Source organism: Ochotona princeps, chromosome 26 (genome assembly GCF_030435755.1).
Source record: "Ochotona princeps isolate mOchPri1 chromosome 26, mOchPri1.hap1, whole genome shotgun sequence".
In the NCBI taxonomy this organism is placed as follows: Eukaryota; Metazoa; Chordata; class Mammalia; order Lagomorpha; family Ochotonidae; genus Ochotona; species Ochotona princeps.
The window spans coordinates 8,563,214-8,585,977 of record NC_080857.1 but is presented as its reverse complement, the minus strand read 5'-3'; the positions used below and the strand labels follow the sequence as shown (position 1 = coordinate 8,585,977).

The 22,764-nt window shown below is 41.7% G+C and overlaps 1 protein-coding gene across 4 annotated transcripts in view; it reads right to left on the bottom strand.

Moving 5' to 3' along the window:
• The window catches only part of EFCAB11 (EF-hand calcium binding domain 11), a 158,947-nt gene that overhangs the window by 135,669 nt on the left and 514 nt on the right, over positions 1-22,764 (bottom strand). For 3 of the 4 annotated variants that reach the window (XM_058655214.1, XM_004584346.3, XM_058655215.1), the window contains exons 2-5: positions 22,419-22,514; positions 18,988-19,033; positions 8,558-8,659; positions 7,198-7,288 (exon numbers count right to left, since the gene is read on the bottom strand). In XM_058655214.1, the coding sequence (XP_058511197.1) occupies positions 7,198-7,288; positions 8,558-8,659; positions 18,988-19,033; positions 22,419-22,514 (335 nt within the window). Of the gene's footprint in view, positions 1-982; positions 1,527-7,197; positions 7,289-8,557; positions 8,660-18,987; positions 19,034-22,418; positions 22,515-22,764 lie in introns of those variants that run through there. The other variant, XM_058655216.1, reaches the window with a different exon arrangement.

Below are 22,764 nucleotides of genomic sequence, written 5' to 3'. Positions count from 1 at the left end.
CCTCAATTAAGATGAGGAGAGGGTTGGGCACTCATGGAAAGACCAGACCACAGTGGACTTGAACTTGGGACTAAAATTCAAGTGTCCTGATTACCAGCTGGAGACTGAACTGGAAACCAAGACCCTTCTGTGGTGCCAACATGGTATCTGGAGAGTAAAACAAAAAATAGGGTAATAAGCCTATTTTCTACAGAAGTCATTCATTTACATAGAATGTAGCCATCCCATCATGATCTACAAACTGTGCTATGAGCTGCTGGAGTGGGAGGGCACTCTCCACCATGCCTGCTCACATAAAGCTTGCATTCTAAGGCTGGAAATAACAAATGGATGGAAAGTATCAAGTAAATGCATGGAGGAGAAAGACATTTACAACAGGTTTCGTTTAGAACAGAAGGAAAAGACAATTTCCTTTTTGGATGTTGGAGGGTGGGTGGGTAGCATGCAGGTTATATTAAGTCAGCTTTTAAGGAACGGCTTAACAGCTGGGCCGGGGAGGATGAGAAGAATTTGCACCTGGATGGGTTTCACACGAGAAAAATACAAAATCAGGACATGTTAAATGTCAAGGAGATTACATATCCCTTCCAATCACTAACACATCCATGATAACACAAACTACAGTAGCTTAGCTGAAGAAATCAAAGCAACACCTTCTATTTAAACAACTATGGGATAAACTCATATTCTTGTCTAGCTATTGGCTGGTCCAGTTGCTGAGCCACAATTCCTGTATTACCAACTGTAAATCTCATGCTGGTAAAAGAAGTATCCTCAAAGGCAAGGAAATAATTTTTGTTCATGAGGAAAAATCAATGAAAAGCTGGCATTTTAAAATTATTAGACCATGGTTCTATAGCTAGACTTAAAATTTTTAACTGACATGTAATTATATGTATTTATGTAGCACACTGTGATATTTCAATATGTATATATAATGTGTAACGATCAGAGTAATAGGTATATCTATCTCCTCCAGCATTTATTGTTTTCTAGCAGGATTTCTGATAAACAGTTTTATTCAATATATGATATGTGAAAGTCCTAAGAGTCCCTCAGAGCGTAAATTTTGACGTCATCTTCCGAAGTCCATGCTCCCACTCCCCATTCCAGGAAGTACATACAAGGGGCTAGTCAGACAGGGAAACCTGACAGTAGAACTTTGAAACAAACATATTAATGAAAATCAAAATGGAAAATTCAGGAAGTCCACTGCTTGGGCCATGACTCTGCAGATATAGCTGGTGACTGCTATCAACATATGGCTACAAAGAAACAGATTTGATATCTAGTCTTCTCCATGCTTTACTACACACAGAAGCCTGCAGATACTACAGATCAATAACAATATTCCCTGGAGTAGGTACTCATGATAATAACTGCAATTTTACTGCAGTCACAAGACTCCACTTAAAGAGGAATCACTCTGATGTCGCAAATGATGACTGGAAATCTTCTCTTGTTAGACTTGTCCCAGAAAATAATATGCAACAAGTCTGCTGCTGGCAGAAAGGAATTTCAGGAGGCTGAAAAACACAGTGAGGAGCAGCATTTCAAAAGAGATGCAAATGATCCGACAAAAATAAATGCTACTTTAAATCTCTTCCCTTAGGTCCTGTGAGAGTGTCTTGCATACAGCATTTCTTGGTTTACTCAAGCTCAAGACAATCCTTCCCTCTATAATGGCTGTGACAGGAGGCATTTGAGAGACTATCCATCACTCCCTTGTACAATTGGATTCCTAAGTCCCTACCCCCCACTAACACACTGACATTGAACGTATTTCATTCAGCAAGTCACGATTCTCTTATTTGGAACCAATTTTTAACACCCAGAAAGGAGTAAGATGTTCCATGTACTCTGACCTTCCTCCATAAATACAAAGAAAGGGATTCATACACCAAAATACCAGGATATAGCTTTCAATGTCTTCAGCTGTGACTGGCGCACATTTTTGGCATCTCAATATTCTCATTTTACTTTAGTTCCTGGTAACTGGCTCATGAACGCAGAATCTTGGGCACTGGGTCAGGGTACAGGCCTTGTGCGTGCCCACATTTCAATTCATAGTTAGGAGGCAAAGGAAAGTTCCCAAAGCCTTTTGCCAACTGACAGGTGGTGGGAATGTACAAACCTCAGTGCTGACGGTGAGATGGCAAAGGCTCCAAGGCATGGATAAGTCAAGAGACTGAGGCAGAGCAAAACACCAGCCAGAAGTACCACAGGGGGCTGATGGCGGCCAGAGTCAAGAAAGAACATGAAGCTAGTTCTCTGATGACAGCTGAGGCTAAATCATGAAATGAAAGTGCTCCCAAAAATACAGCAGAAAAAGGACGTCAGAGAGCAATTCATGAAAATCACATGGAGAAGGAGAAAATGGAAAACAAAGCCACATGTGGTCATAAAGCTTCTGACTGTAGTTTAAAGTACTCTTTACCAGTTTATAAGAAATAAATTAAACCATGAAGAAAACTGTAAGCAGGAATTTCATGTCCTTTGGTATTCAGTCTAAGTGACAATAAACCAATAATTATATATTAACTACTACAATGCATAAGGCAGCAGGCCGGTGCTGTGGAGATTACAGGTGGGTCCATAAATGCAGAGGGCTTGAGGTATGTTATGCAGGCGATGATAAACACTGTATTTTTGTTTACCAAGTGATTGAAAACACACATTGTAAATACTGTCAACATGTAAAGAAAGGAGATAAGCTGTTTAAGGCAGAAAGATGGGGGGGGGGGAGCGTTTCCAAGTAAGATCTTAAAATTCAAATTTGCATTTGTAGGTAGGAGAAAAGGGAACAGCCAGGAAAGGAAAGCAGAAGTGAACGTGTGTATCGCCCAACCACAGGGATACACCAAGGGAAACACAGGGATTTGGGACTAATGAAGGATGAGTTTGGAAAGGGAACCAGATGCTGGAAAGGCATCAGATGCCAAGAAGCCAGGTTAACTTGACCCTCCAGAGTCACTAGCAATTTCTGAATATCAACAACAGCATCACAAAGTTTTCAACAAGTTCTATTAGTGCTACAGAGAGAAGTTAGTTCCTATTTTAATCTTTTGATGCTAGAAAGTCTAATTAAATTAATATTATTCTCACAATCCAAATAGTCCTCTAAAGCTCTATATTTCTCGAACTCTGCTATTTCCAGAGAGTATAGAGAGAAGGGGGAAAAAGTCTTCAAGAAAACAACTTCCTAAGAACCTCTGCATAGTAATGAAACATCATCTTTGATACAGCCTCGGCTCACGTTAGTACACAAATAGACAAATCACAGCTGTTAACTTCAAGAAACTGAAACTGCACATTTCAAACACTGAAAGGAACATAAAAGGTCAAATATTATGCATTTTATGATACTTTCATAGACTAAAACAATAATATCAAGTTTCAATTTCGCATTTAACATGAGATATTCTGTGGCTTAAGGAAGAAATCTGTTCCTCATAACCCTTACCTCAGTAGAAAATTCACTTTCATTAATTTATGCAAAGAAGTTATAGTTAGCATGTCCCATTCAATCACCCAATGAAGTCAACACCTCTCTAAAGAAAGAGCTGAACTCTGATATAAAAGGCTTAAAGGAGATACTATAAGTAACAAGATACAGGAGCAAAAAAAAAAAAAGCCCACACTCAAGGCATCTATAGATACAGCTCAAGAAAGAAATTTAAGAAGAAAAACCCAAAACAGAAAAAAAAAGTCACTTGGAACTAGCACAGAGGATAGTAGAAAATATACTGAAAGACAATGAACAAAGCAAGCAATTTTGAAATCAGCATTAACAAAAATATAAAAGGACTTCCACCAAAACTAACTTTCTCAAAGAAAAACAAACTGGCCTTCAAGACATTATGTGTTTTTATTCAAGTACAGTGACCCCAATAAACAGTTCTGAATGTGAAAGACACCATGGAAGACTCCCATCTCTACTAAGGGAGGAGCTTCAGCTCCTTAGAAATAACGGCAGGAGGCTCACAAGGGAGCTTGGACCACATTTCCTCATAACCCTGAGACTGGAAGGAAAGATGCTAGCCCTGCGCTGACCAGAAATGTGACACACCATGATCCCTGAGCATTCTCTTACCGACCACATTACTTTTATTCATGATTAAGTCACTAAACATAGGTAGGTAAAAAAAACCACAACCTTATAAAACCTTCTGCGTTGCTTCTTGGAGCTTCTTGGGGTTGAAGACGGGGACACCAGTGCTTGTATCAAGTCGGAGTCCAACAACTCTGTGAAACCTTGTGTTCCAATCTCTGTGGACTATGATTGTTCCACCAGTTGTTTCTACTGTCATTTGATTAGGTTTGTAAAATGAAGGCACAATGTGAGCAAATACTAGCTAAAGAGACTACTCCTGATCTTGAGAAAGTTCCTTTGGAAGAATCTAGAAAACTCTATGAAAACTTCTGCAGTAATTCGAATCACATCTGCACAAAGAGGAAATTCTCCTTTCTGGGCTCACAACTTCATTTAATACTTTCTATCTATTATCTGTTCTGATTTAGGGATTGCTGAATTATTTTTAAAATATCATTGAGAGCTTAAACAGTGTATGTCCAATCAACTCAAATGACTTGTATGGGTTCTGCTATTGCAGTGGCCTCCAAAATTTGGATCACACAACCCTACTAAGTAGCATAAAGTTAGTGGGCATACAATCCACAATAAAATATATGCATTTATACATTATATGTAAGAGGCTAGAATATTAATATGTGCACTTAATATAGAAATTTCTCAATAATTTGATGCTATTAATGCCAGCAAATAACATTATTAAAAATTATTAATGTTAAATAAGAATATTACAATTCAATGTATCATTTCTGAGCATCTTGACTTAACCTTTCTCTTGTGACTGAGCAATTTAAAGTTCAATTTATTGAAATATTTAGTCATAATAGTTGTCATAGACACTTCCAGAAAATATGTCTATCTGAAGAAGAAAAGGGTATCATGGCATGATAGAAAATCTATTCTCTGATGCTGTGGAAGGTTAGACGTTATTCAGTTTTCTTTTGGTTTTTTTGCTTCTTAATTATTGTTTTCTTGCTAACTAAAACTCAACTAATAAACGCTCATCTGTCCCAATAGGGATTAGTTGTTTTTAAAGATGTATTAAAGCTACTGAATTTATATATTTAAAAAATTATGCCCTAAAGCCAGTGAAAATGTATGAAGTTTTTAAGTTTCCAAATTAAGTTCTTGAACAGAGATAGGAAGAGTTTTAACAGGTGATACACCTCATTTTTTAAAGCAAAATCACATTTCTAAACATCCTTTTAAGCAAAAGTTCTCTCTGTAGAACAGGTTTTATTCAAGTACCATTCACTTTCTCATTTGTAGCTAAAACATGGTTTTTAACTTGAATGGTAATACTTCAGTATATTGTTCAAAAATATATACTCTATAAGTATCTCTATAAGGTAGCATCTACTAAAACCATTTAACACATAAACCTCTGCAAACTTTTGTTTGTCTTTTTTGTAGAAGGAAAAGAGGGGGCAATGTTTAGCTCCTTTGTTGCACATTAACCTCTGTGTGGTAAGCATACATCTCACTACCAAGTATAAACAAATATGTCACTGTATTTTAGAGGACTTAACTTTCACAGAATCCACTATCCTATAGCACTTCATACATGTCTGGGTTCAACATTTTTGATCTTCTTCAACAGAGGACTCAATGGCTTTGATAGGTCAATGACAATAAGGGCAAATCCTTATTCAGATCACCTGCTTGAGAACTTCTGAGCAGGGAGGCTGCTGGTCAGATTTCATTAACTGCTTTTATCCCAAATGAGAACATGTCCCACATGTCCCCATTCTCTCCTTCCTCCTGAGCATCAGCACCTCCATTAAGGGGCATATGACTGCTTCCCGGAACCAAGATTCCATTTTCCAAGCTCCCTTATCCCTGTAGTAACACATGGCCTTGGCACCAAGATATGGTCCCTAGGATATAAGGAGAAAGATCTATGGCCTTAACAGGCAGGTTATATCTTCTGCTTACTCTCCTTTTCACAGGCTAGAATTCATATTGGAGGGCTGCAACCCAAGCAACCATCTGGAGGCAAGAAGGGGAACCCAGGTGTTGAAACAGCCAGAGCAACAATAAAGTGGGGGAGGTGGGGCTGGGGGCTGCACAGCCTCCCCATATTGTAATCCAGCTCTACTTGCCTATGCATGGGCAAGAAACACATTTTCCACCTTTCTTCTGTTATTTGGAGTTTTCCAGCTCTCCTTGGTGTACTGAACCCTGACTGACACACCTGGTACCAGAGCTGATGAAGGCTCATGCTCAGAGTGGGGCGACAGCTCTGCCACTTTCTCACATCAGCGCCTGTGTGTATACTGACTGCCTGGGCTGCAGTCTCCTAGCAGAAGCTGCTTTTGAGCCACTTGGCCACTCTGTCAGAACTGCTTCAGAAAACCATATAATATAATCTTTTAATAAACAACTATATTATCTATTTGAGAGACAGAGAGAGCACTCCTGTCTACTTGTTCTCTCTCTAAATGTGACAGCCAAGACTAGACCCAAAAGCCAAGAATTCCATTCAGTCTCCCACGTGGGTTGTGCAGCTCCAACCACGTAAGCCATCACTGCTGCCTCCCAGGGTCAGCAGCAGCAGCAGGCTGGAGATGGGAGCTGAAGCTGGGCACGAAACCCACATGTTCTGACTGGCATCTTAACCACTAAGGCCAGACACCTGCCACTCCTCTACCCACAAATCCTTACATACTTTTTAAGTTGGTTCAGTGTGTACTGAACCTGTGCAGCCCCGAAAGCAAATGAACAAGGGTCACCATTAGCTGATGCCCATTTTCCTCTCCACATAATCCCAAGAAGCATGTGAGGCCTTGACTAAAATACAGACTAGGGCACAACATTCGAATCCCCATTTTTCTTTGTTGTTCACTGCACAAACATACAAAGTCCTGCTTTCTTCCTGCTCCTGTCTTACTCTCACCAACATGTTTTCATGCGCCTGCCTGGGATATAAGCACTAAATGTATGGATAGACTCACAGATAACTTTTGAGTCCTCGTCCAGATTATGACCCTGTGCTATGAGAGGAAAATGTCTGCAAGTGAAAAGTTGGCATAAATAACTATAAATCTTATAAACACAAATGGTAAGTCAAAGCATAGACGCAACTAAAGATGCTGTTGCCTTACCTGAAGACCTCAAGGACAGTCCTCTCGGGTAACCTGGGAGCCACCTCCTGAAAGGCTCTTTTGAAATCTTCAAAAGTCAAAAATCCACGATCTATTAGAAAATAAAATATGAAACTTTTTTTTTTACTTCCACAACTTCAGTGCATTGCTGCTGTAGCCATAATATGTGTGCGATCCTTTGCTTTCAGTCCTGAGAGAAAGGCAGTAATGTATCGCTGACTTGACATACATGGCAATCCAAGGTGGACTCCAAGGTAGACGAATTTGTGAATGGAGTAACACTCTCCTTTGTGCACTCCTGGGTGACCCTGACAATCACTTTCAATCCTACCATTTGTTCACAGAAAGGACTACCTGGAAATATACACTGTCATAACGGTCTATATGAGTTGCCAAAACAATTCAGTCTTCAAAATTCATGTAGTTTTCTTGTTTCTTGTTTGGTGTTAGAATTATGGTATATTACTGTCTAGGGAGACATTATATGGAAGTCAAGACACTGAGCTTGGTCTCCTGAGGCCTTTGTCCCACGTGCGTGGCACAGGCGTCTGAAGGCACCTCCCTCAGTCACACTCAGTGTGGTGAAACAATTCATCCAATCACATGTGAGGGGAGGCTGAGCCCCAAGGGCAGGTCACGTGGCTCCCAACTTTCATAGGTGGCTTGTGGTCTATATCCCCAACAGGGCCAGTCTTCCACTGTCCATTACAATACAGCTATACTACATAAATATGGAGGTCCAATATATAAATGCCAAGATTCTTCTATAAATGCCATTGTTATTTGGGGCAGGCATTGGGCACAGTGGTTAAGATGTTGCTTGAGATGCCCAATTACCACATCAGAGTACCTGAGTTCAATACTAGCACTGCTCCTGGTTTGATTCCAGCTTCCTGCCCGTGCACACTTTCGTAGACAGCTGGTGATGGGCTAAAGCCTTCAGGTGCCGGCTACCCAGATTAGGGTCCCAACTTGGCTTTCAGCTGACCCAGCTACACCTGTTGTGGGCATGTAGGGTATAAACAGGTGGCTGGAAGATCATTCTTTCTGTTTCTGTCTCTCTCTCTGCCTTTCAACTAAATAAGCAAAGAAAAATTAAATATACATTATCTACATAAGTAGTATTTGATTAATGGTATATGTAATTTAAGATTATACCATTACATAATGATATAGGTAATTTACACCAACACCTAAAGTTAATAATGAATACAGCAAAATGAACCTGAAAGCAGATATATTGTATATCTGATTTCCTGAGTCTACATTTCCACTCGCAGTTCCTTAGTAGCCATTTTCCAAACACTTAGTACTCTTCCCCCCCTTTGCAATTAACACTTAGTACTCTTAAAACACTTACAGCGAACATCAAAAGCCGTGAAGATGTGTCTTCTTTCATTCTGATACAGTTGGGCCTCCTTTTTTTTCTTTATAATCTTTAGAAACTCTTCAAGTAATATACCTAGAAGTTTGGGGGTGGGAGAAATTTGCCAGAGATGAGTCTTTTTTCTCTTTTAAGAAAAAAATCAAAACAGAAATGAAAAGTAATAAATACCACAAATGATCAGAATTCATCTTAATTTCAGAGAACAGCATTCACTCCAAAATGTCTATAAAGTCAAAATGATAGCTTGCTAAGTGCTTGGTAGGTAGATCCAACACCTGAAATCTCACCATCAGTGGTGAATATGATGGATATGCTTGGGGTTCATGAGCTTTCTCAGGGGGTATAGTGACCTTGAAGCGCTTATTGCTCTTCCCTTTACTAGAGGTAACAGACAGGCTCGAAACTACTTATTAAAGATCTCATAATGGTGCTTTCCTCAAGCTCCTTTCATCCTTTTCCCAGCCAGATGTCACTGTGGCAGGGTTGGATTTTTGTTTTCTCCAACTGAGAGCTCAGGTCAGAGAAGCAGTTTCTGTAAAGGCGCTATCAATGGCACACCACGCATAAAGGTGGAGGGAATATGACATAAACAATAGAGCTGGCACCAGCCCCAGCCCTGGATCCACCCCACGATGTGTTCAGCAGCCTCGGGCTCGGCTCCCTGCGACTGTTATAATAAAGGAGCCCAGCACGATAATATGAGATTGGATACTGTGCTTACAATGCCTAGGAAAATGAATTCTAATGTGATCTTTGTAGTAGGCTTAAAGAGTGGAGCCAAGAACTTAAACATTTTAGTGAAGTGAGTACTAAATATGTAAAAAGAGCAGTTCATTTTGTAATTCAGGATTTCCATTAAAAGAAGTCATCAATGTCTGAAAAATAACCTCAAACCACAGATTAACTCTACGTGTCCTTTTCCTTTTGGTGATATAATATCAAACTTTCTTTCCTAAAATAATTGATTGTTAAAAAAAGAAGCAGAAATATTTTTCTTAATTCACCATGGTTTCTGCAATAATAACTAAAGATTTATACTTTTTTTTTTTTTTTTTACAAAATCCACCTTTTTGTTTTCAAATGATTCTTTGACAACGTTTTAGGACCTACTGTGTGCCAACCCCTGGAGTAAGTTCTGGAAATGGAGAAGAAAATAGAACATCTGTGAATCCTGTGCTAAGGGAGCCACTTGACTAGTGGATCAGACCACCAGTTCAACAGCCCACCGTGTCTGAAGCTGCAATTTGAGCCATGTGCAGTGACGAGGAAAAGAGAAGGTTGTCGGAAGGATGTCCTGGGAATCCTTTCAAATGGCATACTCTGGTGAAGTCTAGTGCTCTGAGTGGGGGGCATTTAAGCTAAGACCCAAGCCAGGAGATGATACCAACTGGCTAATGTGAAGAACAGCATTCCAGGCAATAGGAACAGCATGCGCTAGGCTGTGGGGTGGCAAAGCAGGGAATGGAAAGAGGCCAAGGTAAGCAGAGACAAAAAACAGAAGACGAGGTTGATGAGGGCGGCCACAACAAGAAATCACAGGTCCTTACGGAACACAGCAAATAATTTGGGTTTCTTTTAGGAAGAAGATGGAAGGATCCAAAGGAGAAGTGACAGGACCCAATTCAGATTTGTAGATTTTTCTGGCTATTGCCTTGAGAAGGAAAAAAAAATTATGGTGAAAGCCAAAATATAAACGTGGAAACCAGACAAGAAACGTTTGGCAAGAGAGGCATTTGCTAGGGTGCTGGCGAAGGGAATGAAGGGAACAGCAGCAGTTTTCCAGTTATGTGTTAGAGCAGAAATGACACAACTTGATGGGGAATCAGGCATAGTTACTGAGAAGGCAAATGTCAAGAATAATCCCAAGATGCTGGCTTGATAACTTGGTGGTTCAGGCAGTCATTTAAAGGGAAGGAGCAGGGTGATAAGGTGAGGCAACTGGTTCCAACTTGGATGTGTCAAACGTTCAACCAAAGAGGAGAAGCTAAGAAGGCACAGGACATATCTCCCACACCCAGGAGAGCATCTGTCAGGCATTCAATAAATCTTTATCAGCACGTTACTGCTTCCAGAAACTCCTCCAGGTACCAAAACCCACAGACGCTCAAACCTCTTCTATAAAACGGTGTAGTATTTGCGTAAAGCTTGTGGGTATTCTGCAGGACACCTTAAATCATCTCCAGATGACTTCTAACACCTAACGCAACGTCAGTGTGACATAGTCAGTGCTCTATTGCTCAGGGAATAATAGTGAGAAAAAGAACTGTGTACAACTTTAGTACAACTTTTCTTTTCAAAATATTTTTGACCCAGTTGATTGGATCCACAGACACCACAAAGGATGGACTGCAGACACTGCAACGACCTCCCATCACAAGGAGCACTTTTTCTCCCTAGCAACAGAAAAAGTTACAGGAATTAAAATAGCTTCATTCCCATCTAATCACCCTGTGATGAGAGGACACAACTGACAACTTTAAAAATCTCTTGTGAAAATTGGACTAGAGTCTTTAAGTGCAAAAAAAAAGACAAAAATGACAACAAAAATCGCCACCAAACCAACCCTGAAATTCCGTGTATCTTTTTTTTTCCCCACAACATAATCTTCTATGCACTTTCTGAAGATCCTTCAGGCTGAAAGCTGCCAGGTGAGGGTCCCACTGAAGTCTGATCGTGCCATGCTCTCCCAAGAGTCGGTCACACCAGTTTCATGGACGCCAAGCGCTAATCAATCAAACACCATCCAGACTGAGTGAAGTCCTTGAATAGTTTATTTAGTGGTAATGGTGTGCTTGAACCAAAATGAATCCATTTGCGCACATGTATCAGAAGACCAAACGTCAAAATCAAGGTTTTTGCGGAGAGATGATTTACTACGAGGTGGCTAAGCAAAGAGTCAAAGAACCGTGTTTAAATCTGCCTTCTGATCAGGGGTCCTCAGGAAGCTTTAAGAATTGGGTAGGAGCGGTCAGTAGTGAGGTGAGTTCTGATGGGGGCTTGGAACCAAGCTCGCAAAGAGCTGTTCTGAATATTTCTCCTTAGCAAGAATTAAAAACACATGGGTAAAACGTAAGATGGGGGAAAACTTCCAGGGGAAAAAAATGGGGAAGCATAATAAGAGGTTTCTGAGTTTGGGACATCAAGAGGCAGTACCGCCAGGTATACATGGCACTTCCGAGAGGCCCCTGTGACCTTACCCAGCCCACCTCATTAGCTCCCTCCGCAAGTTCCCGGTGCTCCTCCCTCCACAGGGCAACTCGCACCACTGCCTGCATCGCACACTTTCTCCGTTTGTCTTTCTAGTGAATTTTTATATCTCTTTCCAGATGGAACTAAAGCCTTCACTCTTCTATGAAGGCTTCTCTGGTTTCTCTGCTGAATCCCTTTTCTGTAATTCTTTGAGATATGGTAATCATTTGGCCACATGTCTGCCTCAGACATGTTGAAGGAAAGCAGTGCCATGTTATTCAAAATTTTACCCTTAGTGTTTAGCATGATTCCTACATGTAGCTTATTCCCAAATAAGTAAACAGAAAAACAAATAGTAACTTAAAATATGTTGTTTGTAGTTTGCAGTGCAAAGCATTACATTGTATGTTTAAAATAATTTTACAACTTTGCAAACTACTGCCCCCAATGGGCCAATCATAATACATTTAACCAGCAAAAACACACACGACTTTAGAAACTCCAATTTATTAATACATAATAATCCAGTAAACCAAATAAATTTCAGAAAGGAAATGGAAGCACATAATTACTTTCCTCATCACTGCATCTGACTTTGAGAAATGATAAAGGAATAAAAGGCAGAATTCCAAGGCATCTGTGTGCTGTGATGTCTTTTAAATTATATGTTCAGATAATACATTGGAATTCAGAGATATTTTCAGGTTCTTTTTTAAACTATCTTATATGTAAAAAGAAAATGTTGCTCAGCTTTTACTAGGTGAAAATGTATGCAGACACAAACTGTATTATTTAATAAACAGTTCAGATTGTTTAAAGAAACAATCTAATAACACAAATAACTGCATGTATAATCAAGTTCTTTCACACAATATTCATTAAAGTACATTCTGCAGGGATCAAACAGATCAAGTTATTAGACTGCAAATACATCCCTCCCTACCATATCTTTAACTTGCCATGTTCTTCCAAGCTAACACATGTCCAAATGCAAGCCCTTTTCAGAAAACATTTCAGTCAGCTTGATTCTCATGCTGTACTAACACGACTGCTTCCCAAAGCCAATATGTAACCATATGCATTTCCTGAAGCCTTATAATACAAACACATTAATGTTTTATACACCTTGCTGCTTTCTGAATGGACTACAGAGTGCCCACCACTAGCTCCACCTGCTGTCACAACAATCGAGCCCCAGATTACCACTTCACAAAGACTTTCATATGATTTTACTGGCATCAGATTTCCGGCTCAATGAGAAATGCCTTACCTGCCCCACCCCAAAGTGAAAGTATATGTTCAGAAAACTCTAATTTTAAAAAACAAAGCTGGGTTCACTTTGTATGTATGCCATTCCGTTAGTAACAGTTACTTCCCACACTTTATTGTGGTTACAAATTACGACCACAATGACATCAAGAACCATATAAGTCTGTTTACCTGCACATATCACGAACATGTCTAGGGGAGTTCAGTCTAAACAGTATGCAGCTCGCTCGCTCACTCTCTCACTCTCTCTCTTTCAGTTATTAGGAAAGGTTCTTCTTTATACACATGAAAACCTGGGGCCAGCACCATGGCACAGGGGTGAAGTCACCTCTTTTGGTGTTGGCATCCCATACTGGAGCACCAATTCAAGCCCTGGCTGTGCCCCTTCTGATCCAGCTCCCAACTAATGTGTCTGAGAAAGCAGCTGCAAACGTGGGAGACCCACATGTTAATGTTAGACCCACAGGCTAATGTTATCAGCCTGTTGCAGCCTTGGCCCTTGAAGCCATTTGGAGAGCGAACCAGCAGATACATGATTTCTGCTTTCTCTGTCATTCTGACTTTCAAATAAACCTTCTCAAAAAAAAAAAAAAAAGATTTTTTAATTTATTTCTATTGGGAAGCCAGATTTACAGACACAGAGACAAAGATCTTCCGTCCACTGGTTCACTCCCCAAGTGGTTGCAATAGCCGGAACTGAGCCAATCCAAAGCCAAGAGCCAGGAGGAGATTCTTCCTGGTCTCCCACACGGGTGCGGGGTCCCAAGGCCTTGGGCCATCCTCCACTGCTTTCCCAGGCCAGACGCAGGGAGCTGGATGGGAAGTGGAGCAGCCAGGACATGAACCAACATCCATATTGGATTCTGGCAGCTGCAAGGCAAGGATTTAGCCATTTCTAAAGTCTCCCCTCAGAACCCAGCATTAGGGGTTACAGCTTGAAGATCACAAGGCCAAGGATCTGTAAAAATCCTTCCTGACTGCAAATTTGAACAACTGAAAATGAGTCTTTTACCCTGCAAATCACTTAATGCATGTGATATGGCTAAGTCATACGGAGAAACATACAGTGGTCTGTCTGCCTTCTTTCCTTTCTTCCTTCCTTCCTTCCTTCCTTCCTTCCTTCCTTCCCTTCTTCCCCCTCCCCCACCCCGTTTTGATTTTTTTGCTTTTTAAGCCATTTCCCAGAACAATCATCTTTCACCACAGAGACATATACATTCAAAAAGTCCAATAAAACTATACAATTATTTCCCTGAGATCTGTATGAATGTGCGCGCACGCAAACACACACACACACACACACACAGTGGTTCACAGTTCTGAGCTTCAAGGTCAATATACACAAAGAAATTCTCTTACAAATGAAGTAGCCTGCTGTCTGGCTATCATAGTAGACTCAAATTAGAAACTGCAATACACCTAGGGAGTGTGAAGGAGAAAACAATAAAAATGCCAAGTTATTTGGGCTGGCAGCCTGGTGTTAGATTTACTAGAAAAGAGAGGGTTGATGCTCACTGTGCCATAGATTCGTTTTTTCCATGGACTGAAAATGCCAAATATGAGAATTAAATAGTCTTTCTAATGTGTAATGCAAACCCCATCTCATTTGAGAGATGAAATTCAGATTATGACTTTTGGGAATAGGGAGCAGGATATGATGTGTTTGCATAAAAAGACTGCAAATACAGGTGAAAGTGACATCAACAATGTTGAGTAGTCACAGCAAGACAGATAAGTAAATTCAAAGGACTAATATTTTCTTCCAGCTTCTTGCAGAAGAACAAGAAATAGAGAGAAAAGAATATTCCTGAGTGGAAGAAATCAAATTTTACTACATCACTGGTAGGAAGAATGAGTCAAAACAGGTTGCAGTAGACTAAAGGAGGCTGAGCCAACAAAACCTGATTTCTATCTCTGCCTTATTTATTTTCCACGTCTCTTGCTCATAAAGCTTCTAAGGTTCCTGGGTGTTAATAGCCCAAAGTCCTGGCAGTCCTCTGGAATTGAAAGCCTCCTCCTTCCTTGGAGGTAGAGTACTCCTGAACCCCCTTGCCCTCTCAACTCCCATCAGCACAGCTTGCTCAGCTGCACATGATTCAGTGTCCGGCCTGTGCTAGCCTCCCTGCTGGTGTAGGAAGAGAAAATATTTCAAGGATAGTGGATTCTATGGAAGGGATGACTTTGTATTAATAGTACGAAGGCTGATGGATCTTGGTCTGTGGATCTCAGAGGGGAAGGGAGGGGTGCAGGGAAGAAGTGGTACAGAGGTAGATCCAGGGGGAAGAGCTGTTGGGCATCGAGGATGGAGCCCACAGAACAGAGAGTCTAGGAGAGAAACGCCCCAAGGGTGGTGTACAGGAAGACCCCTTCAGGAGACACTGCTAAAGCTGCCTAGTTCAGCTCCACCCTGAAAAGCCCCTCTGCCCAGTGACCAGCAAGTCTACACACTATCCAGTGCTTTTGTGGTGGGGTTTTTTTGAGCATGGGACAAGCCTGAATCCATGCCGAGTTCTGCACTGAGGCAGACCCAGCAGAGCGCAAGACTGTCGTGGGAGCGGGAGACTGCATGCAGCTCATGTTGGCTCTGCATTCACCTGCCACCTCTTCAAATCCCATCCATCCTGCAACACTGAGCGTCAGGCCAATCCACATTTTTGTCCAAAAAAGAAAGGCCACATTCCTTTAAAACTCCTCAGCATCTTCTTGTCTATAGAATATATTGATGTAACATCTGAAGCAAGGAACAGGACTTCTTTGACCTTCGTAAACCATAAGATGTGCACCAGGAATGTCATTAGGTCAGCGTCCATCTCCTAATTCATTCCCATCTGCTAAGTGACTCTCTGTGGGTAATATCATAATTACCAATTCAGATAAACTAATAATCTTAACTTCTACGCTATTTCTTAATTATGGAAAAAACTAAGAGGCCAGCTGAAATCTGAAAATTTTTTTAATTTTTAATTTTTTTAAAAGATTTATTTTATTTTTATTGGAAAGGCAGATACACAGAGAGGAGGAGAGACAGAGAGGAAGATCCTCCGTCCAATGGTTCACTCCCCAAGTGACCATAATGGCCGGTACCATGCCGATCCAAAGCCAGGAGCCAGGAACTTCTTCCTGGTCTCCCACACGGGTGCAGGGTCCCAAGGCCTTGGGCTGTCCTCAACTGCTTTCCCAGGCCACAAGCAGGGAGCTGGATGGGAAGTGGAGCAGCTGGCACCGGTTCTAATATAGGATCCCGGCACGTTCAAGGCGAGGACTTTAGCCAGTAGGCCACGCCGCCGGGCCCTGAAATCTGAAATTAAACAAATAAAACCTTCATCTCTACTACACCTTGGCCTTTCTTCTGTAGGCAGGAATGAAAAGCAACGAAACAGACAACAGCAAGTATTTTATAGCAGAACCTAAAAGACTTAGAAAAATGAGAAATTTAATTCAGGAAAATAGTATGTTTAATAGTCAATGGTCTGGCTTAAAGCAAGTCAGACAACACAACAAAAGATAAAAGCATACAAGCCAACTGGTCATTAGCCTAATCAGAAATCATTTTTCAATTGAACTCACACTGGATGGCATACCTGAGTCAAATAGCCCACAATCACTGGTAGGATGAATCAATCTCTTTGATTTTTCCATCATTCAAAGATGAAGGTAAAAAGTAAGTTCCTGGAAAGCTTTTTCAAGTATTAAAGGAAAATATCTCCATTATTTCAAAAGGGCAATGTTTTAAGCAAACAAGGGAGGGAAAAAAAGCAACTCAGTCTAAACACTCAGTGGAAACAAAAGACACAGGGTTCCTGCCCTGGCTTCTGCGCTGGGTGAGTGTTATGAGATTATAGGGTGGTAACGGAGGGACAGTAACATGGAGTCAACAGAATAACGACCACTTGGACTCTCAGTTGCATTTCGCTATCAGTAAGAGTTGTATTAAATATAATAATCAATGCCTAGTGTTTATCACACATCTGCACCAGGAAATTGTTTACAAAATGACTGCAGTCACTATAATAATTTTAAAATGCTCTACTACGTGTAAAGGTTACCTTATAAAGAATCACCCAATTTTATTATTTTATTATTATTCTCTTCTGAATCTAATGGTCTAATGGGGACAGACTCTTCTAGACTTTCATGTGCAGTTCTTTGGTTTGTGTACTTGGTAAGTCATGCATTGTAAGGGAGAAACTTGAGCTACAATAAATCCCCAGAAAAAGGTACCACTATTGAACACTGGAACCAACCTCACCACTGACTCACTGCTCCCTCAAACAAGTGGCTAGAGTTTTTTTCTCACGCTACTAAGTTTCCTCAGTCCTGGCTACCTAAGCTTCTACTTTTATCAGCCGGCTTGTTAGGTAATCGACAATAAAAGACATTGCTAGCACCTTTCTGTCACTCATGCTGGCTGCCCTGAAATTCTCCCAGCTTGTACGTTTCTTCCAGCTCTTCTACTCTTCTTTCCAGTAATTCTTACTTACTTCATTCTTCTTAATTTTCACAAGAAAGCTCTACAGCAACCATCTGTCTTTCAAGAGGACTACAATTTCTTAGAAAGCAGGACCTGGGCATCCAGGTAGGGGAATTACCCCAATTCCAAAGTAAAGTGAGTACCTTTTGAGGATTGGGGCCTTCCTTATGGCAGCCGGATCAAAGGCAACCCTGGAAATGAGTTGGGCCTCACCCAGCATGCTGCGCAAAAACAGGGCCCTCCCTCCACAGGATGCCCTAAGAAGAGGCGTGCTGGTGACCTGGCATCATCTTGCCTTGAAGTAAGAACAATTATGGTAAGAAAGAGAATCCCAAAGTCGCAGCTACCCAGAACATGGAAAAGTGAGCGACTTGAACCAACAGTTCCCAAGAAGTAGAATCAACATTTCACTCCTTCCAGATCAAAATGTTAAGAAGAGAGATAATATATTTGGAAAAACAATCTCTGCATGAACCATCTTAAGAGAAACACCATGAAAATAGGACTCAGTCAATAACAGAGAGATAAAGTGGGCTCCAAGGTCTGAAACTGGTTCAGTATTAAACAGCTCTAACAGAAGACCTTTGCATTAGCAGTAACTGGAGTTTCATCGGGATTTCCTGTTCGAATATTTTACTTTCTTCGGTGATCTTTAGCCTCTTGAGGCTGTGAATTGAAGGTGGTTGGAGAGTTAGTGTCTTGGTTGTAAGTTTGTTCCTTTAATCCTGAACAAAAGGATGCCTTCAGAAAGCTAATTTGGTGTTGCAATCAAAACTGTAACAAAGGAAAGGCCTGGACACTTGCAGACCACATGATGGTTATTTGACAGCTAGTTTTCAACAAGGCACCAAGCACCTACATTTAGATCTCATTTCTCTGAATGTATCCTTCCCCTGATAGTTCCCCTGAATTTCTAAGATGACTAACTAACCTGATAGCCTTCTAAAATACATTTAAACATGAATTATTTAAAGGAAAGTAAAGAAGTTTCCATCCACTCTATCTGAACAGTGAGGCTGTGTGATATGAAATTCAAGGGACGGTTTTGGGAGTTCTGAGCATGCACCAGGTTGTTGAAATCACGGAAGTGCATGAGACCTGGGAGAGGCAGCAGACTGCCAACCTTAGGACCTACTTCCGGCCCAACCTATCCTTTCCCAACCCCACTCTCCTGCAGCCTTCCCATTTCCATCAGTACCATCTCATTCACCCAGCTGCTCAAGACAGAAAATCCAGAAACATCCTGGGCTGCTGCAATCATAAGCCACATTGCACATTTTTTCCCCAGTGGTTCGAAAATTTTCCCTAATAAATCACATTTAGGAATAATTAATAAAATTAAAAGAACCAAAAGCTTTCCTTTAAATAATGAGAAACAAAAGTGGACTTCAACTTAACACTTTATGATCTTTACGTTTGTTCTTACATTTAGTTTTTGTGAAAATCTAAAAATGAACAGTAACTTTCATATTACCAGAAGTGTTTGGATTTACTGAAGACATCACAGAATCCACTTCTACCTAGAAAAGAAGAAACAAAACAGAACATATAGTTTTCACAGTACAAGTTCTTAATTTCTGGGGCAGGAGATGGGGTGTATTTCATGAGAAACCAATTGAATCCAGCAGAGAAATAATTCCACTCAGGAGAACAGTCCTTTTACTTTTACATTAATACCTGTAAGGCACCAAATACACATCTGCTCTATACTCCAATGTCTCCAAAACTGTTTCATTGACCAAAACAGGTTAAGTACATAAAACCATCTTAGATGTCCAATATGTAACACAATCAAAAAGGTAACTTTGTGCTTTGGACAAACACAAGTAATTCTTACAACGAGCTCCATGGTTTTACCTTTTACTTGTTCTCCTGATTATAAAAGTAACACGATACAAAAAAGAACAGAAAATTTTATTTAAAAAATGAGGAGGAAATTTAAAAACTAGCCACACAGGTAAAAACTGCTACAAATAGTTTGTTCTAGTTTTTCTTTCCTGTGTTTTTAAAATGTTGTTTTTTGAGAAGCAGACACATGCAGAGAGAGAAACAGGGAGACAGAGAAAGCAGATACCCAGAGCTCACTGCCATCCACTGACACACTCCCCAACAGTCCCCAAGGGCTGGCTGGGGCTAGGCCACAGCTGAAGCCAGGAGGTGGAAACTCAACCCAGGACTCCCATGGTGGCAACAGGAACCGAGTTCTTTGAGCCATCACCGCTGCTTCCCAAAGTCTGCAGCAGCAGGAAGTAAGAGCAAGAGCCAGGAACCACACCCGAACACTTCAACACGGGCCGGGGGCACCTTGACCAGCAGGCCAAATGTCTGCCAACCAGCATTTTAAAATGCACTTGAGGACACACTCTAGATAGTCTGCAGACTCACGTGTTCACTAAATATGAAAATCTAAGCCTTTTCTCAAATTGTTTCATCAGGAATGAGAACCTTGGATTAGAGATTCTGACACATCTTCAGCTTCATCTTGAACAGTCTTCACTTCCCTGTACTTCCTTGGTTCCTCATGCCCCTCCCTAACAGGTCCCACTCTGTCTTCTTGATGAAGGCCCTTGAACACCACTGTATGTTGGCTTCCCTCAGGTTCTGTGCCGAGACACCTGCTCTTCAGAGCCAGCATGTTGTCTTGAGTGGCACCACTTGGTCTCAAGTCTTGAGCACCCAACTGTAACTTGAGGTGCTCAAATCGAGCTCCAGCCCTTACCTCTCTCTGATTCCCAAGCGATTAACACCATTGTGGCCTCCATACTCCCATAGCTCTTAGCAGGTGGCTGCATCTGGAGCACCGGATCTGCACTGACCTCCCTTTCACGTGCTCCTCTTAGAGTTCCCTTACTGAGTAGCACCCTGGTGGTCATGCTGCTCTCTTACTAACACGAGAGCCCATCGGTGTCCATTGCCTGACTTGTCTCAATGCCCACACATGTACCCACACATTTCCTGTCAAATTCGTCTAGCTTATCTCGTCTCGTCTCGATGAGTCAGGCTCCTCTTGTTACTGCCACAACTGCGGTTGTCTTTACTCCCTTCACACTGCTCCTAAATCCCATCTTGGTGTTTCTCGCCGGAGCCTCCCAACGTCTGGCACCCCAAGCAGAACTGCTTCCCCATCGGCACCGTGTCTAGTTCATCTTTAACCCTCTAGCAACTACCCAAGAATTCCTTTTATTAAGTTGGAACACAATAAATTTCATGGTGTGAATAACGCGTGAGAGCATAATGTCATGTATGACATAAGCTCTTCTTTCATGGAATAACATTTTACTGTTATACCATGGTTACTTAGAATAATATTTTCAAATAAACATTTTTGATGACAATTGTATACATTCTTATGTATAGACTTATCAATATCCCATTTGTTCAAAAACAATATTCCAAAAATAAAGTTTAAACCTCAATCTACTGTAAAAATTCAAATCTATTAAATTTCTTGGAGGGGGATGGGGATTTGTGGCACAGCAGGCGATGCTCTGCTTGGGACACCCACATCCGGTACAGCATTGCCTGGCTCCAGTCCCACCTCATCTGCCTTGAAGCCAGCTTCCCGCTCTTTCCCCAGACAGCTCAGGGCACTGGTTCCTGCCACTCCCACAGAAGACCCAGAGGGGGGTCCCTGCTTCCTGACCTCCCACCTGGCCCAGCCCTGGCTACTGCAGAGTGGACCAGTGGATGGAAGATCTTTCTCTCTTTCTCTCTGTCATGTTGTCTTTCAAATAAATAAATCCCTAACAAAACTTTGATGGAAAATACACAGTCATAAAAGTCAATTGTATACATGACCGTTACGTGATTTGGTCTACTAGCACATCAACGTTTACCGTCCTGCCTCAGGAAATATCCCATTTGCTTAAAAAATAAAATTCAATCCTTCAACCTGGTGTGAAAGGCAAAGACGTGTCCACTGGCAAGAAATGTGTATCCAGACGTGACAGCATGACGGAGTGCTCCAGCTACTCGGCAGCTGTGCTCAGGTATCCTGCCTCTGGACAGTATCTGAGCTTGGTCAGTTTCAGTTCAGCGACTTCCTGCGAGGGCTCCATCTCTAGGACAGCCCGAGTGGGCCAGCCGGGGTAGGAGGGACATAGGTGCTCCTCCAGGAGGAGATCAAGAAAGCCCTGGGCACCTCTCTCCCCCACCCATGCGTCAGCACCTCTTTTCTGCAGAGCAAAAGCCAAGACCACGCTAGAGATACACAGCCCACTGCCCAGAGGGACCTAGCTTTACAGCGCTACAAACATCCCACAATGACGTCCGCAGGAACACACACACACACACACACACACACCTGTGTGTATACAGCGAGCTGCAAAAGGTGCTCATGGCAGTAGTAGTAAGGGAAAAAAAAAAACAGCGAAACCCAGACAACCAGTTGAATACCACAAAACCATGTTTTTTCCAACATAGTGGTCATCGTTCTTTTCAGCTGACCTATTAAATAAGAAAAGTAAAACGAGGGGAGGTGTGGGCCTATGCATGTCAGTCAGACAGGAAATTTTGGAACATAACCCGATAAACCATTCATGGTAACCCCTGGCAAATGGGATCTCCAGTAGGAAGGGAGGGGATTATTATTATTATTATTATTACGGGAATGTATTTCTTTTAGAATTTTTAGAAACAGCAAAAAATAAGTGTAAAAGAAAAACACTGCATACCAACACCCTCCTCCCAGCTTTGCCTCCTCCACCTTGGCAGCACCTCATATTTCTCCTCAAAACCAGCAGCCCTGGGGGAGAGACAGGCCTCCTGGTCTCCAACGAAACTGCCCTGAGCTGGGCAAGCGCAGAGCTGGCTGCAGCCTTGGAAGTGGCCCACACAGCCCCGGTTCACAGCGCCTCCCCCGCCCCGCTGCCGCCCCCAGCCCCGAGTACACAACGCCAGCTCTACCTTGCAGGGCTTGTACCCAAACAGCATCACCACAGCCACTTTAAAGTCCTCCCGGCTCAGGTAGCCCTTGCGGTCTTCATCGCAAGTTTTAAACACCTAAGGGACATAAAGGCCTGAAGTTACTGAGACAGAACCCACGTGCTCTGTTGCCTCTATGATCACGGACCTTAAAAGTCGGAGACCCAACCCAGAGGCAGCGCCTGGAAACGTGTGTCTCATCTGGCTAATGTCAGTCTCCAAGAGATGTTTAGGAAGGACAACAAATCTACTCCCCCACAAAAAAGGGAGAGGATAAATAAATAAAAAATTAAAATGTGGCTGGGACTTAACCTGAAGCTAATGCAGA